Here is a 14,100-nt window from a genome sequence, read left to right as displayed (position 1 = left end):
TGAATCCACCTGCACTTCAGCTCAACTGCTACTGAAACTTTCATCCATACATTTATTACCTCTCGGCTTGACCATTCCTGTACTTCTGACCATTCTCCCATGCTCAACTCTCTGGAAATTAAGCTCATTCAAAACACTGGCAAAGATAAACCAGGGATCTAAATTTGTGCACTTAAGTCTTCATTTACTAAGACATATTACAAGATGGATGTGATCCAATAGCTAGCATTCCAATTTGTTCCTATATTTAGGAGCACATGTGAATCTCCACTTAAACGTACACCACCTAAACACAATCAATATTCAAATACTAGGTAATTAATGCCCATATGCTGACTTGCATTCCATGACACTCAGTTGAACAAAATCTAGATTTTACAATTCTCATCCTTCCATTCAAAACCCTCTATATGGATGCCTTCTTCCCAATCTCTAGTCTCCTCCAGGACATGTTAACTGGGAGTATCTCACTAAACTTCCAGAATTCTTCTTTTCTTTCCATCCTTAAAACTTAAATTGTTGATAAAGCTTTTAGCATGTGATCATGTATATGTATGCTGCTCGTGTTCAATTGTTTTATATCAGTCCTGTGAAATATCTTGGGTCATTTTGCCACATTATAGGAAAGTTACAAGGGCAAGTTGTTGTTCTTGTGGAAAGGTAAAGTTGCCACTAATGAGCTGTCCTAGCTTTCTGAGGTGGTGGCAACAGGTCTTCTTGAATCATGTGATAGCTTTACAATGGAGTAGCATTTAGCTCGTTCTGAGTATGCTAAGAGTAGATTAAATGCATGAATTTGACTACCTTCTTGTTAGCACTGAGATTTGCTGCTGGAATTTGCAAAGTGACTTGATAATCTGTCTGCTTATTCATCTCTTCTGCCAGAAAATTTGCTTCTCTCACTAGAGCATTAGCTTTCACGATTTGCTCTCTCAACTTTGACAGACTGTGACGGAACAGCTGATCTCTGCAACAGGAAGAAAAACAGAAAATATATGAAGCACATTCCTTCTTTCACACAAACATCTATATAGATGATGGAAAAGTCTGCAGCTAGCTGTTTTTAATTCACAAATATGTAACTTTTAGAATTATGTAGAAGATGCATTGTGTCCGAGACTAATATTTTCACGTTGAAATGCTTGTCGATTAAGAAAAAAAGTCTCTGCACTATTTAATAAGCTCCAGGCTGTTCATTGAGATAATTCCTTTTAAAAAATGCATTACAGACCAAAGTTCAACTCGGCATCATATCCAAGTGCTTTTCTTACACAAGGAAGGAATATTGGGCAATAAGCTAACCCTCCATTTTCCAATTATGCTGTTTCCCTGCATAAAATCAAGAGTTCCTCAATTCTATTGAACAGATGCACTCTAGTGTTTCCACAAAGTTAACAAAATGGAACACAACCCGAGATACCATTGATAACCATGCATTCTCAACACATGGGAAGCAACAGTGGAAAACCAGTAACTAGTTCAAGGTTATCACCATGATGGAACAGGTCATTGAATTCAAAAGATCTGTTTTCATTAATCACAACAGTTGCCCCAGTGAAAAGACTGTGAATGCAGAGCACCTGAAGTAAGGTCCAGCATCCTAAGTCATGTGCCAATGACTAGTAGCTGCTGGCTTACAAAATATACAGACGTTTAGGAAGGCTATAATGGATATGAAGGAGTCAAAAAGCTAACAGGTCCATCAGCACAGAAAATGGTTCCATAAAAACAAAGGCAAAAGATGTGATCACTGTCAAATAAACACATGGATATTGACTGGAGTAATACATCGAGTTGTATTCTGTGCAGAACAATGTCACTGAAGAAGCTCTAGATAGTGAGATGTTATTGGGATAACATCCCATTGATTTCAATATTCTCTATAAATTAATGCTCTTGATCTGCTTACACAGAGGTATGCAGACACTGCCTTAAAACTTACTGCCCGACTAGAATTAGGTGCAAAACTTCGCAAATCCTTATCCTCCTACACATAGGTAGGAAGACACTGCCTTAAGCTTCATGCCTGAATAGAATTGGGTATAAACTTTGTAAATCTTTATCATCTTGCACAGGGTTATGTGGAAACTGTCTCAAATAAGATTAGGTGGGCAGCGTTTGTAAAGGTGTGAGACTTCTGAAATCCTGTAAAGAATGTAATTTCTGTTTCTGCTAAAGGGGCCAGGGCACTGACTTTTGTTCAAGCCAGACACTTCAGTGGCTTGAAATTACATTCTGTCACTTCGGCATCTTGAAATCGCCTCCTGCCGTTAACAGTCACTTCGCGAACAATCGATACTGTATCCTGCTCTCTATGTTTTCGATGTAGTAATTGTTTGTATATCATGTCACTGTCCGATGTAGTGATTGCTTCATGTAACATGTCATTGTGAGATGTAACATGGCTTTATGTATTATTTACTCGATGAGGAATAAAAAGCCGGGACTGTCCACTGCTAGGGGAGAATCACTTACGAGACTCTGCATTCTGTGCCGGGTTGAGAACAGTGATCCTCCACGGCTTGTATTTACTTTGTAATAAAAGATGTGTGTTTTTCTGAACAGTTCAGTGTCTTGTTATTGCATCAAGTCCACGAGGGTCTCCGAAAACAAACTTAACAACAGGATAGAAAGCCTGTATAACAACTGGATACAGAACTTAGGGCAAATGCTGTACAAAGTTACTGACTCACGTACCATGAACAAAGCTCTGTATACTGATGTGAGACCATCTGATCTTATCAAGTACGAGAGAAGCTGGCATATTTGCAGAATCTGCACAAAGTCTTTGTTGTTGATACATATTTTCTTTTATCTGTTGTGGGATCTGGGCATTGCTCGCTCAGTCAGGAATTACTGCAAGTGCCCATTTATCCTGGAGAAGGTGCTGAAGAGCTGCACCATTGTAACACTTCAATACCTGGGTGTGAAGGAACGCCTATTGTACTGCTAGGAAGAGGGGTCCAGGATTTTGACTCAATGACAGTGATGGAACTTTTGTGCTCCTGGGATGCTGCTTGGCCTGCTGTGTTCATCCAGCTCTTTGTTATCTCGGATTCTCTAGCAACTGCAGTTCCCATTATGTCTAGTACAGTTTCCAAGTCAGAATAATGAATGGCTGAAGGGAATCTGCAGATGATGATTTTCCCATGTTTCTACTGCCCTTGTTCTTCAAGGTGGGAACTGTCACAGGTTTCAGAGGTACTGTCGATGGAACCATAGTGGATTGTTGCAGTGCATGCTGCATTTGGAACATATTGCTGCCACTGTAGATCAGTGCGAAAGGAATGAACATTTAAGGTGGTGTATAGGTTGCCAACCATGCAGGCTGATTTTTCCTGGATGATGTTAAGCTACTTGAACATTTTAGCTGCACTCATCCAGGAAAGTGAAGAGTATTCCATCACATTGATGGCTTGTGTCTTGTCGATCATGGCTGTCATTGACAGATAGGAGATAGCTCCCGGCAGAATTGCTAGCCTCTGACATGCTCTTAAAGCCAGTGTTTATATGGCTGCTCTGGTTCAGTTTCTGTTTAATGGCAAATCCCCAGGATGTTAATAGTAGGGAATTCATCAGTGCAAGTTCAGGGACAATGACTATATTCTTGATGGTTGGAGATGGTCATTTCCTGGCACAACTTGGGACGATTCTTGCCACAACAGCTCAAACCTGGATCTTATCCGGGGCTTGCTGCATATTTGACAAATTGCTTAAATATAGGAGTCATTTCAAATCTTGCCTAACATTGTACACTGATGATTGCACGTTCCTGCTTCTGATATTACGATGGAGGAAAGGTAATTGATGAAGCAACTGAAATTGATTGAGCGTAGTAATATGTTGTAGGTGGAATTAATGACCCCGAACAACCATAATTACCTTCTTCCATGCAAGATATTAACTTAAAACAATGAAAAGCTTCCCCAGGGAATAGCAAGAACAGCAAATGCTGGATCTGAAATTTGAAACATCACCCTGACCAGACAGGCTGCACAACAGGGTTCTGAAGGATAGCAAGAACTGCAGATGCTGGAGTCAGAGATATCAGTGTGGAGCTGGAGGAACACAGCAGGCCAGGCAGCATCAGAGCAGGAGGAAAGCTGATGTTTTGCATTGGGACCCTTCTTCAGAAATGGAGAGGGGGAAGGGACATCAGAAATAAATAGAAGGGGGAGAGGTAGGGCTGGAGAAAGAAGGTGGGATGGTCATAGGCAAGTGCAGGAAGAGAGTGGTGGGGATCGGTCAGTGAGGTGGGAGGGGCAGTTAGGTGGGAGAGAAGATGAACAGGTTGTGTCAGGTCAAGGAGGTGAGGATGAGAGGGAGGGTTAGACATGGGTTGAGGTTGGGAGTGGAGAGATTTTAAAACTGGTGAATTAGGCCATCAGGCTGTAGTCTCCTGAGTGGAATAGGAAGTGCTGTTCCCCCAATTTTCAGTTCTGCTATGGGCTTCTTGATGTCATACTTTGTTGAATATTACCTCGATGTCAAAGGCAGTTACTCGTACCACAATTCTAGAGTTCCAGTTTTTTGTCTGTGTTTAGACCAAGAATGTGATGAGGCTAGGATTGGGGCGTCAATCAACAGGTTATTACTTTGCAAATATCATCTGATAACACAACTGATGACACTTTTCTGATGAAGAGTCTAGGCCCGAAACATCAGCTTTTGTGCTCCTACGATGCCACTTGGCCTGTGTTCATCCAGTCCCGCACTTTGTAATCTTGGATTCTCCCGCATCTGCAGTTCCCATGATCTCTGATGACACTTCCTTCTGTTTTTGATAGTCAAGAGGGCAAGGACAGTAATTGGCCAGGTTTCATTGTTCTACTTCTTTTGGACAGGACATAGCAGGGAACCTTTCCACATGTTCAGGTATATGCCAGTATTGCAGTTGCCCTGAAACAGCTTGGGTAGGGACACGGCTACATCTGGAATATAAGTCTTCATTACTTTTCTCTACTACTGCCAGACTATTGTGAAGGCTATAGAAATTGTACTTTCTAGCGCCTCCAGCTGTTTCTTGACATCACATGGAGCGAATTAAATTGATCGACAACTGGCATTTGTGATCTTGGGGATGACAGGAGGAAGCAGAGATGGATTATCCACGCAGTACATCTACCTGAAGATGGACATAAATGGATTGGCCCTGTCATTTGCACTGAGCTGAGCTCCTCCATCATTGACAATGGGAAATTTGTAGAACCTCATCTTCCTGTTAGTTATTTATTTGTTCACCACCATTCAGGGGTTGATCTGGTAGGCCTGCAGAATGTAGATCAGATGTGTTTATTATGGAATTGTTTCCCCCTGCATTTTGCATGTTACTTCTGCTGATGACAGGTAATCAGTCCTGTGCTGTAGCTTCACTAAGTTGACACCTCATTTTTAGGTATGCCTGACGCTGTTGGTAATATATCCTCCTGCGTTTGTCAATGAATCAGGGTTAATTTCCCCGCATCAGGATAATGGTAGAACTGGGGATATGCTGGATACAGGTGGTTGTTAAAGACAATTCAACTGCTATTGATGTCCACAGCACCTCATGGCTGCCCAATTTTGTGTTGTCTGTTTGAAGTTTGCTCCATTTAGCATGATGTTAGTGCCACACAACAAAAATGGAGGGTATCCTCGATGTGAACATGGGATTTTTGACAGGACAACACCAGAACCTTTGATGATCGATCAGGTTACATTCAGGCATCTAACAGTCTTTGGCATATTCATCTTTTTGTTGCTGCTAAAATGCATTCAAGTCATCTTCAGAGGGTGTCTACTAACATACCAGACAACTGTCAAGATCTCAAAGTGCTGTTCCATACTAACAATACCACATGAATATTGCAGCTTCAACAGCAATGGACAGACTCTCTAACACATTTAGAGTGAACTTAAAGCCAAGAGAAATGTCATGCCTAGGAAGATGCCAGACTGCCACCTTTCAGCATTAATAGTGTGACCTACAAGCAAGTCATGAAGGTGGTGTCCATGAATACTGACACCTGGGAGAGAGCAGTTGTCTCAACGACAACAACTGACATCCCTGATCTCTGGAGATTGATTGTTTTGCAAGGTTAGAGAGCAGAAATGAATAGCTAAGCTGGCCAAGAGGAGGGGCCGGAGAAAAACACAAGCCAGCGAAGTATGCACCTTCCCAACCCATTACCTCTGCTTATAGCAAATGCAGCAGAGACCACCATGGCAATGCAATCCTCCTGCACCACGCCAGACAATACTCAACAAGGTTGATTAACACAGTGCATATCACTTGTTGACTAAATGTCCCTGACTTTCTGTTTGGAAATGTGTAACACCCAGGAAAACAATTAGAGAACGGAGCGAGGAGGGCAAGAGAAACTATAATGGGATGTTTTTACGTAAAAATATCAAATTTGTCCTGTGACAAGCCAATGCAATGTCAAAGCTTCAGCAATTCCAAATTTATCTGATCGAACCTAATGAAATACAAGACTACAAAATTAATATACGTAGTGCTATACTCCCCAATATTGCAACACTATCCTGGAAAAGGCAAATATTAATTGTTCCAGGAATTCTCTTGTTGACACCACAAGTTGTGCATTACTCATTAGTTAAGACTGTAGTGTTGGAATACTCGTTTTATGGGTGCGCAATACTAGATTTTACTTTGAGGTATTAACTAACGACTATGAGGAGATATCATTGCTTTAAACCCATTAATGTGCACTTAAAGGTCTGCACACTTGATTTTCCTCACCCCAACTATTTGTACATTGACTTATCAATAAGATGTAAATTCCCACATCTCACTGCAACAACTGTACCTCTCTTCAGACCAAAGTTTTACTTTTTGTTGTGCAATTTGAGAAGTGAATGACAATCTCTCGATGCCATGCCGGTGTAGCCTGTCTGGTGACAGCTGTTGACGAAGGTGATCCAGCTCACGTTCATACATTAGCCGCTGCTCTTCAAGTGCATTCTTCTTCTCCTCAAGATACTGCTTCTCAAGAATCTGCACAACATTTTGAACAGGATCTACAAAAATCAGACAGACACCTTACTTAGAGCCAGTCTGCATTAAATCAAATGTTCCATGCTCATTGCACTATAGCTATGTGTATTTTAATACGCAAATTCATAGTAATATAAAATCACCCCTACGGTTAAAATCCCTGCACAGGAACCACAAAATCAAAATAAATTAATTTACCAAATGGCCAACACAAATGAAGAAATCATCATTTAGGATTTCATTTCTTGCAATTTATACTTCAACCCAAATCAGAATCACCACAAATTAAACATGAATTAATGTACAAATGATGCTTCAAATCAAAAATATTAAATTTCATTCTAAATAGTCAATACAACGGAAAAATCTCACTGGCAACCACAAGCACCCACATCACTCCCTGTATAAAGTTAATCCAATGTGCAATCTCAGCCTTTTCAACTCAATGAACTTTACTCCTGACTCATTCCCAGGCAGATGTATATGGTTAACACTAACAAGTCACACATCGATAAAACTTCGCCCATTCACATTGCATTAATCTTGATGATGTAGCTTTCTGGATTTCCTTTTCAGCTGATCAACTACAAATTTTGGTTCTCAACCTGGATGCCAGATACAAACCCTCTGCTTTTGTGCCTGCCTGGGCTTTTGAGGATTCAGTCCCTTTTTTCCTGGTCATACACTGTTTCTCAGGAAGTTGATGGAATTCAAATGCTCTTCTTTCTGCCTTTTTGAGGGAGTTCGGATTGCTTCACCTCTCAGGAATTATTGGTTTCTTTGTGCCTCTCTGCTTTCTCTACATTGGTGTGCTGATCACCTTCACCCTTTAGTCTTGTTCTCCTCCTGTCTACTAACAGATGGCTTTTATAACTTAAATTCTTATGTTTGGAACTGCTTCCAGATAAAAGGTTGCCAAGTCAGACGATTAAGTATTTGTTATTCAGGAAAATTAGAAATGACCTCTTTATAATCGATAAAAACACTTAGAAGTTATTTGCAAACATTCTGAGGAACAATCTCAGATGTTCTGAAGAAATCAAAAATTCCCTTTATTGTACAGCTTCTAAATCAAAGGTCACACATGCAAGGATGACTTAAAGAAATAACCTCTAAACTCAATTGTCGGATACATAATAAAAACAACAGCACCTTCTTTCTTAATCTAACTTCTAGAAAAGGGAGCGAATTCTGAAATTCTGAGTTCAATGTGTCAGCCATGGTCCACTGGGCCTGCCCTCTTATTTGAGTCAAAAGGTTGACAGAGTCAACGCCCACTCTACAGGGGAAACTGGACTAATCCAGTGCAGTATGAAGAAGCACTGCATTTTAAGGTGTCATCTACAGATTACATGGTAAAGTCACATTCTATTCATTATGGCAGCATGAGAGTTTTACACAAGTTGTTTAATGGGATTATGGCAGATATCTAAGTTCAGTCACATTTTAAGCAGCTGTGACATCGTATCTCAGGAAGCCTGGGGAAAATATTGACAGAAAACAATGTCTGAATGTAACACCTGAGGGATAGAAGTCAGGATTTTTCTCAAATAGAATCGTGAAGATGTTCAAAAGGAGGCACGAATGAGGGTTGCTTCAAACCTATGAAAAGTGCAAGGGGGAATAAAGGAAAATGATTGTTATCACAGCTCTTGAGTTTGCTGCTCACCATTGATGCTAAGAGCTTTCATCATGACTTCCATCTGTGCAAATTCATAATTATAGTCTGGTTCGGATGAAGCTTCACTTGCTGTCTCCATGTCTTGGTCTGCACCACATTCTCGATTTGTCTCACTTTCATATTCTTTTAATTTGTCTCTCCTCTTCCTCATTGGTAGGTTAATTCTATTTATTAAAAAAAAAGTTTACTGAAACAAAATTATAACTTCATTACACAACACCACCTTTATGCAGTAACACTTACAATGTTTAGCTAACATGGAAACCTACATTTAAATTTTGCAAAAACGTCTGATCTTTAGATTTGTGGTAAAGGTTCACTTCCCAAAGTCAGGATAATGGCAAACAAATTAAGAAACAATTCATTAAGATCAAACACTCCCAGGTCTGTTTAGAACCGACTACCTCCTTGAACACTGCTTTGACCAAGTCCCTTAACACCAACCCATGCTGCACCACTTTTCCAAAAGCAGACATTTACACAGATCGAGACTGCAGAATTATGAACAGTTCAACAATAAGACTTCATGCCCAAAACGAAGTAAGCTGAGAATAATCAAACTTATTTTACATTGATTCACTACAGCTGGCATACAGGGTAAATCATCTCTCATTAAACTAGTTGAAGTTTTTTTGACAAGATCATGGACAAGGTGGATAAGGCAGGTTTCTGTGGCTAAGGGGTGTCTCTTCAGATATTGTCTATATAAACGTCTTGAAAACAAATTTATATGGCTCTGTACAAATGATTTTTCGCAAAAGTGAGTGCATAGATGTAATTTGGTTGAAAACTGATTGGATAGTAGGGAACATAGCCACTGTTGCCACCAGTAAATTCAGCCCTCTATCCACTGGATAGAAATGATGTGGAAGTGCTATTGTTGGACTAGGGTGGACAAGGTTGGAAATCACATAACACCAGGTTATCATCAGTGAGAGAGGTAGTATCAGACACAGAATTTGTAAGTAAAAGATCAAGAGGCTCACACCCTACAAGGAGGTAACATTTTAGGTCAGGCAATGCACGTTGGTATGCGGCCTTGCGGAAATCCAGGGCAGGACTTGAAAGGAATTCAGAGGTGTGTGTGCGTGTGCGTGTAATTAAACCTTCTAACTAATTAAGGATTTAACAGTATATTAGGTTTGTTTAGTATACCCTCACCAATGGTGTGAACCTTTGATCTTTTACTTATAAATGGTGTCTGATACTACCTCTCTCACTAACACCTGGAGGACGACTGAGGCTCCAAACGCTTGCATTTTCAAATAAACCTGTTGAACTATAACCTGGTATCGTGTGATTTCTGACACTGGCTAGAAAAGTTGTGGAAAACTTTTCAGGGCCAACTCCTGACTCTCCAAAGCAACTGTCTGACAAACAGGTAGTTAAAGGGTAGTTACGGATAAACGGTCCATTTCTCAAGAGCTGCTGGCCAGTTCTTCAACCAACAGCAGTGCCATTGGAAGCACTGGCCACGACTGGTACCACAGACAACAAGGATCAGCAACCTAGGAAAGCAGATCAATTTCACCAAGGCCCTGGCAAAATAGAGCCATTGTGGTTGCTGGGATTGGGGTTATTGTTGTCATAATAGTGGTAAAATATGGACCATTAATTTTGAACTTTTTCATCTGAGTTTATTACTGAAGTCTTTATGGGTCACAACGGTTTTACAAAGGAAGAAGTATTGATCTAAAAGACTACAGCAATCACTTGACCACAGATTGAGGCAAGTTCAGGAAACCGATGTGGAAAAAACAAAATCACAATTTTACTGAAAGATATTGACACCAGTCAACTGAGATCAGGGGTCATGGAACTAGTAGTTTCTCTTTTAAGTTACGTTTGCATGACAAGTTGGACAGATCAGGCATCAACAGGTTGCCAGTAGTATATTTCTCTAGCTGTTTGACAGAAAGCAGACAAACTCAAAAGGAAGTGTAGTTGCACAAGAACCGACTTGAAAACCATGTGTTTCCTTCGCAACCCTCAAAAGCCGGCACCGAAGATAAAGTTCACAAATTTTGTTTGTGCTGATGTTACAAAATATTAAACAAACAGTCAAGGTCTCTAATTCAATTATGCACAATTCAAGGACCATTGGAACTTTTAAACAGCTTATATTTTTATCTTCATTTTAGTACTAGCCATTCTCCTCTTTCTAAACTTTATGCTCGTGTTTGTGTGCATGTGTTTGATATTGTGTTTTAGTTATTCTTGGGTTAGTAAATAATAAAATTACTTTTCACTCAGGACAACTGTGCAATAGGCTCCTTTATTATGTTCTACTGACTGTCTTTCAGTGCTGCATGTTAAAATGAAAAAAAATTTGTTGGCATCATCTGAGGGAGTTAAAAAGCAGGGAACCAATTCACCCCTCCTCACCTGGTCACAATAATGCTGAGAGCAGGGGGTCTTGACTAATAGGCAGCTTTTGACATTAGGGCAGGGTGCTCATGGCCCAGGCGGTGCCTGATCAGCGGAAAGCTTACCCATGCATGCCTGCAAGTGACCAACTGCAATAACTGTGGCTTATTTTCATGGAGTAGACATCCAGAGAACCAACAATCCTGCCTGTGAGTATATATTAAATGCAACTGGTTGAGGCCCATTTTTGTCAAATAACTGGCTACATGAGGATGTCAACTGGACTTCAGCAAAGGCCATCATCGACCTTCCCTATTCCTGACTGGATTGGAAAGAAACAGGATTTCAGTTCGTATCTATTATCAACTTTTCTCTAAATTTTAACAGTGCCTCACCCCCTCAGTGAACAGCCTTCGAGAAGACCAGATGAAGTTTTGTCCATACAGTAGAGGGAAAGGTAACATGGAAAATTATGTTCTTCAAGGTTCTGCTCTTGGAGCTCAGCTTTTAACTACATTGTCAATTAATCAAACGGATGAAGACAGTTGTACATCAAATCCTACACATAATATTAAAGTAGGAAGTTGTTAAAATAAGAACGTGAAATTACAGAAGGGCATACACCAATTAAAAGAGTGAGCAAAACTGTGGTAGGTGGGAGTTTGAAGTGATGGTCAGTGAGGTCTTCTGTATTGAATGGATTAAAAACAAATCGAACTTTAATGACATGAGACTAGATGATGTGATGGAACAAAAGTATTTGAGACTCACAGTAAACAAATCACAAAGTCAGTACAGTTACATAAAAGCTAGTGGAATGTCACCTTTTATCTCACCACAAAGATGTAGTATTTATGCTTTAAATACACAGTGCCTTAGCTGCACTCCATTTGTAGAATCTTGTCCAATTTTGATTACCAAAGTCAGATCAAGAAGAATAATTGATTCTGGAGTGGGCATAGCGCAGGTTTGCAAGCTTGATTAAAGAGCTAAATTTTGATGCAAGGCTGTAAAAACTTGGGCTCTATTCCCTTGAGGTTACAAGATTTGAGGAGTGACTTAAAGGAAGTATTACAAGAAAAGGATGACATAATTGCAGCACAGCAACAATGGAAAAACAGAAACAAGGTGAGTGAATAGATGCTCAGAAACAACAGTTGATAAACTGAGTATTCCAAAAATTCATACATATATGCTAAGGACATACCTAAAGAAGTGGTTATTTCCCCAGAGAATTCTGTCCCCATGCCAGAGAGAGTTTGGAGCATGCAATACAGCACCATTCAAGCAAGTTCTGAAAAATAAATATTTAATTATTTGAGAATCAGGGTTCATTCTCATAACATCCACTATTCCCCAGTCTTAAGATAGGCTAAATATTTCCAGATGCGGTGAATGGATTGATACAAATAAGATATTTTAATCATTTTCACGATGTTGCTTGTATTTCAGGGCCAGCATCCACTTTGACATTTCCAGAACAGATGAATATCAGATAAGACTGCAAGCAACAAAACTTGGATGCAGTCTGGTAACTTTATACAATTCCCATGATGGCAATAGATACAGATCAGGACAGTTATCATGTTATTATTAAATTGTCAACAATGACATTATGAGAAAGAGAGGGGAGGAAAGACATCTAACATTCCATGAAGAGCTGGAACAAATCTGAGCAATTCTTCAAAACGAAGGAAACGTGACTATTAAGTCAGAAAAGGATAAATCGCAGGGACATCATGCCATTTGCTAAATTAAAATTTGCATGTCCTGAATGACAAATGCATTTCAATTCATATAATATGGGAACGTAGGACTGAGATAGATTCTATAAATTCAAAAATCTTGATAAACACTGATGCATGGTTATTTTTCAGCTGATTTCATCACCAAAAGTTCTACAGTATAAACCTATGTTGCATGCAATGTCATGCCCAAGCCTTTTGTTTCTGAAAATAACATCTCTTTATTTCATTATTAAAATTACAAATTAAGCACTTAAATTTCAAGTTCGGTGGTTGACAGAGCACGTTGCTGATTCCATGTTTTATAAAGGTCACAGTCACCATTTAACTGGGAAAAGAGAAAAGAAAAAGGGGTGACAGGCAGCGATCGAATGAGGGAGACAGAGACTGAGACAGACAGAGACTGTGTATGTCCGTGCATGATCACACTTTGATAACTGATAACATGGCACAAGGCTCAAAATCCAATTTAAAGATCTTCTCTGCAAAAAGATCAAATTGAAAAACTTAAAACCAACATTATTAGATTTGAAAAATAGAGACAATAATTAATAGGTGGAACACTTTAATACATTCTAAATATGCAGAGAGAGTTTGGCTTGTATCTTTTGTATCAGTGCTTTATTTTAGTTTGACATTAAGAACAACAACGTAAGTGATGATTATTCTCACGTCCTCTCCCTTGTATTTGAGGGATGGACCGAGCTCCTGTTCTGTCCTCCTAATAATGCCACAACTGAGTCTGGGACCCTGTGCAGAAATTTTCATGCCACCTTGCCTACTACCTTAAAAAGTTATTGTAATTGATGGATATCCTAAAGAACAAATTTAGATTACATTAGGCAAAGACAACTTTTGTTTCAACCTTCACTAATCCAGTTAAAAAAGGAGCACTGTACACAGCAGTTAAAGAACAACTTAGAAGTGCATTTTGAACATAATTAGCCAAAATAAGAATTTCATGAACACACATTTGTTATAATATGCAACAGTTATTCTCAATACATGGCGGATTTTTCAAAAAAAAATATCAGGATAGACCGTTCAAACAGTGACATATTTCTAATACAGCTTTGTTCTTGAAATGATCACATTTTTGAATTACCTCATATGTCCCTGGCCTCAAAATCCACCCTTTGCCTCTGCCTCATCTTTAGTAATCGGCAAGTCCCACCTTCATGTTGTGCTATCTGGTGCCATGAATTAGACTGGAAAAATTCAAATTAATTTAGCTAGAAACTGACTTCCAATCTAGAATGGGCATGAACCTAGTGCACGTCACTGAGAAGCAGCTCAGTATTGCACCCATA

General features: G+C 39.5%; 1 protein-coding gene across 4 annotated transcripts in view; it reads right to left on the bottom strand.

Annotated features, from left to right (window-relative positions):
* Window positions 1-14,100, bottom strand: part of kif13a (kinesin family member 13A) — a 322,598-nt gene that overhangs the window by 85,275 nt on the left and 223,223 nt on the right. For all 4 annotated transcript variants that reach the window (XR_007249645.2, XM_048552226.2, XM_048552242.2 and 1 more), the window contains exons 15-18: window positions 12,253-12,339; window positions 8,667-8,842; window positions 6,810-7,020; window positions 805-967 (exon numbers count right to left, since the gene is read on the bottom strand). Coding sequence is in view for 3 of the 4 variants with exons in the window: in XM_048552226.2 (XP_048408183.1) it covers window positions 805-967; window positions 6,810-7,020; window positions 8,667-8,842; window positions 12,253-12,339 (637 nt within the window). In the remaining variant the exon portion in view is untranslated. The remainder of the gene's footprint in view (window positions 1-804; window positions 968-6,809; window positions 7,021-8,666; window positions 8,843-12,252; window positions 12,340-14,100) is intronic.

The sequence above is a fragment of the Stegostoma tigrinum genome, chromosome 2, assembly GCF_030684315.1.
Source record: "Stegostoma tigrinum isolate sSteTig4 chromosome 2, sSteTig4.hap1, whole genome shotgun sequence".
Lineage (NCBI taxonomy): Eukaryota > Metazoa > Chordata > Chondrichthyes > Orectolobiformes > Stegostomatidae > Stegostoma > Stegostoma tigrinum.
This window is presented reverse-complemented; position numbering and strand designations above follow the sequence as displayed.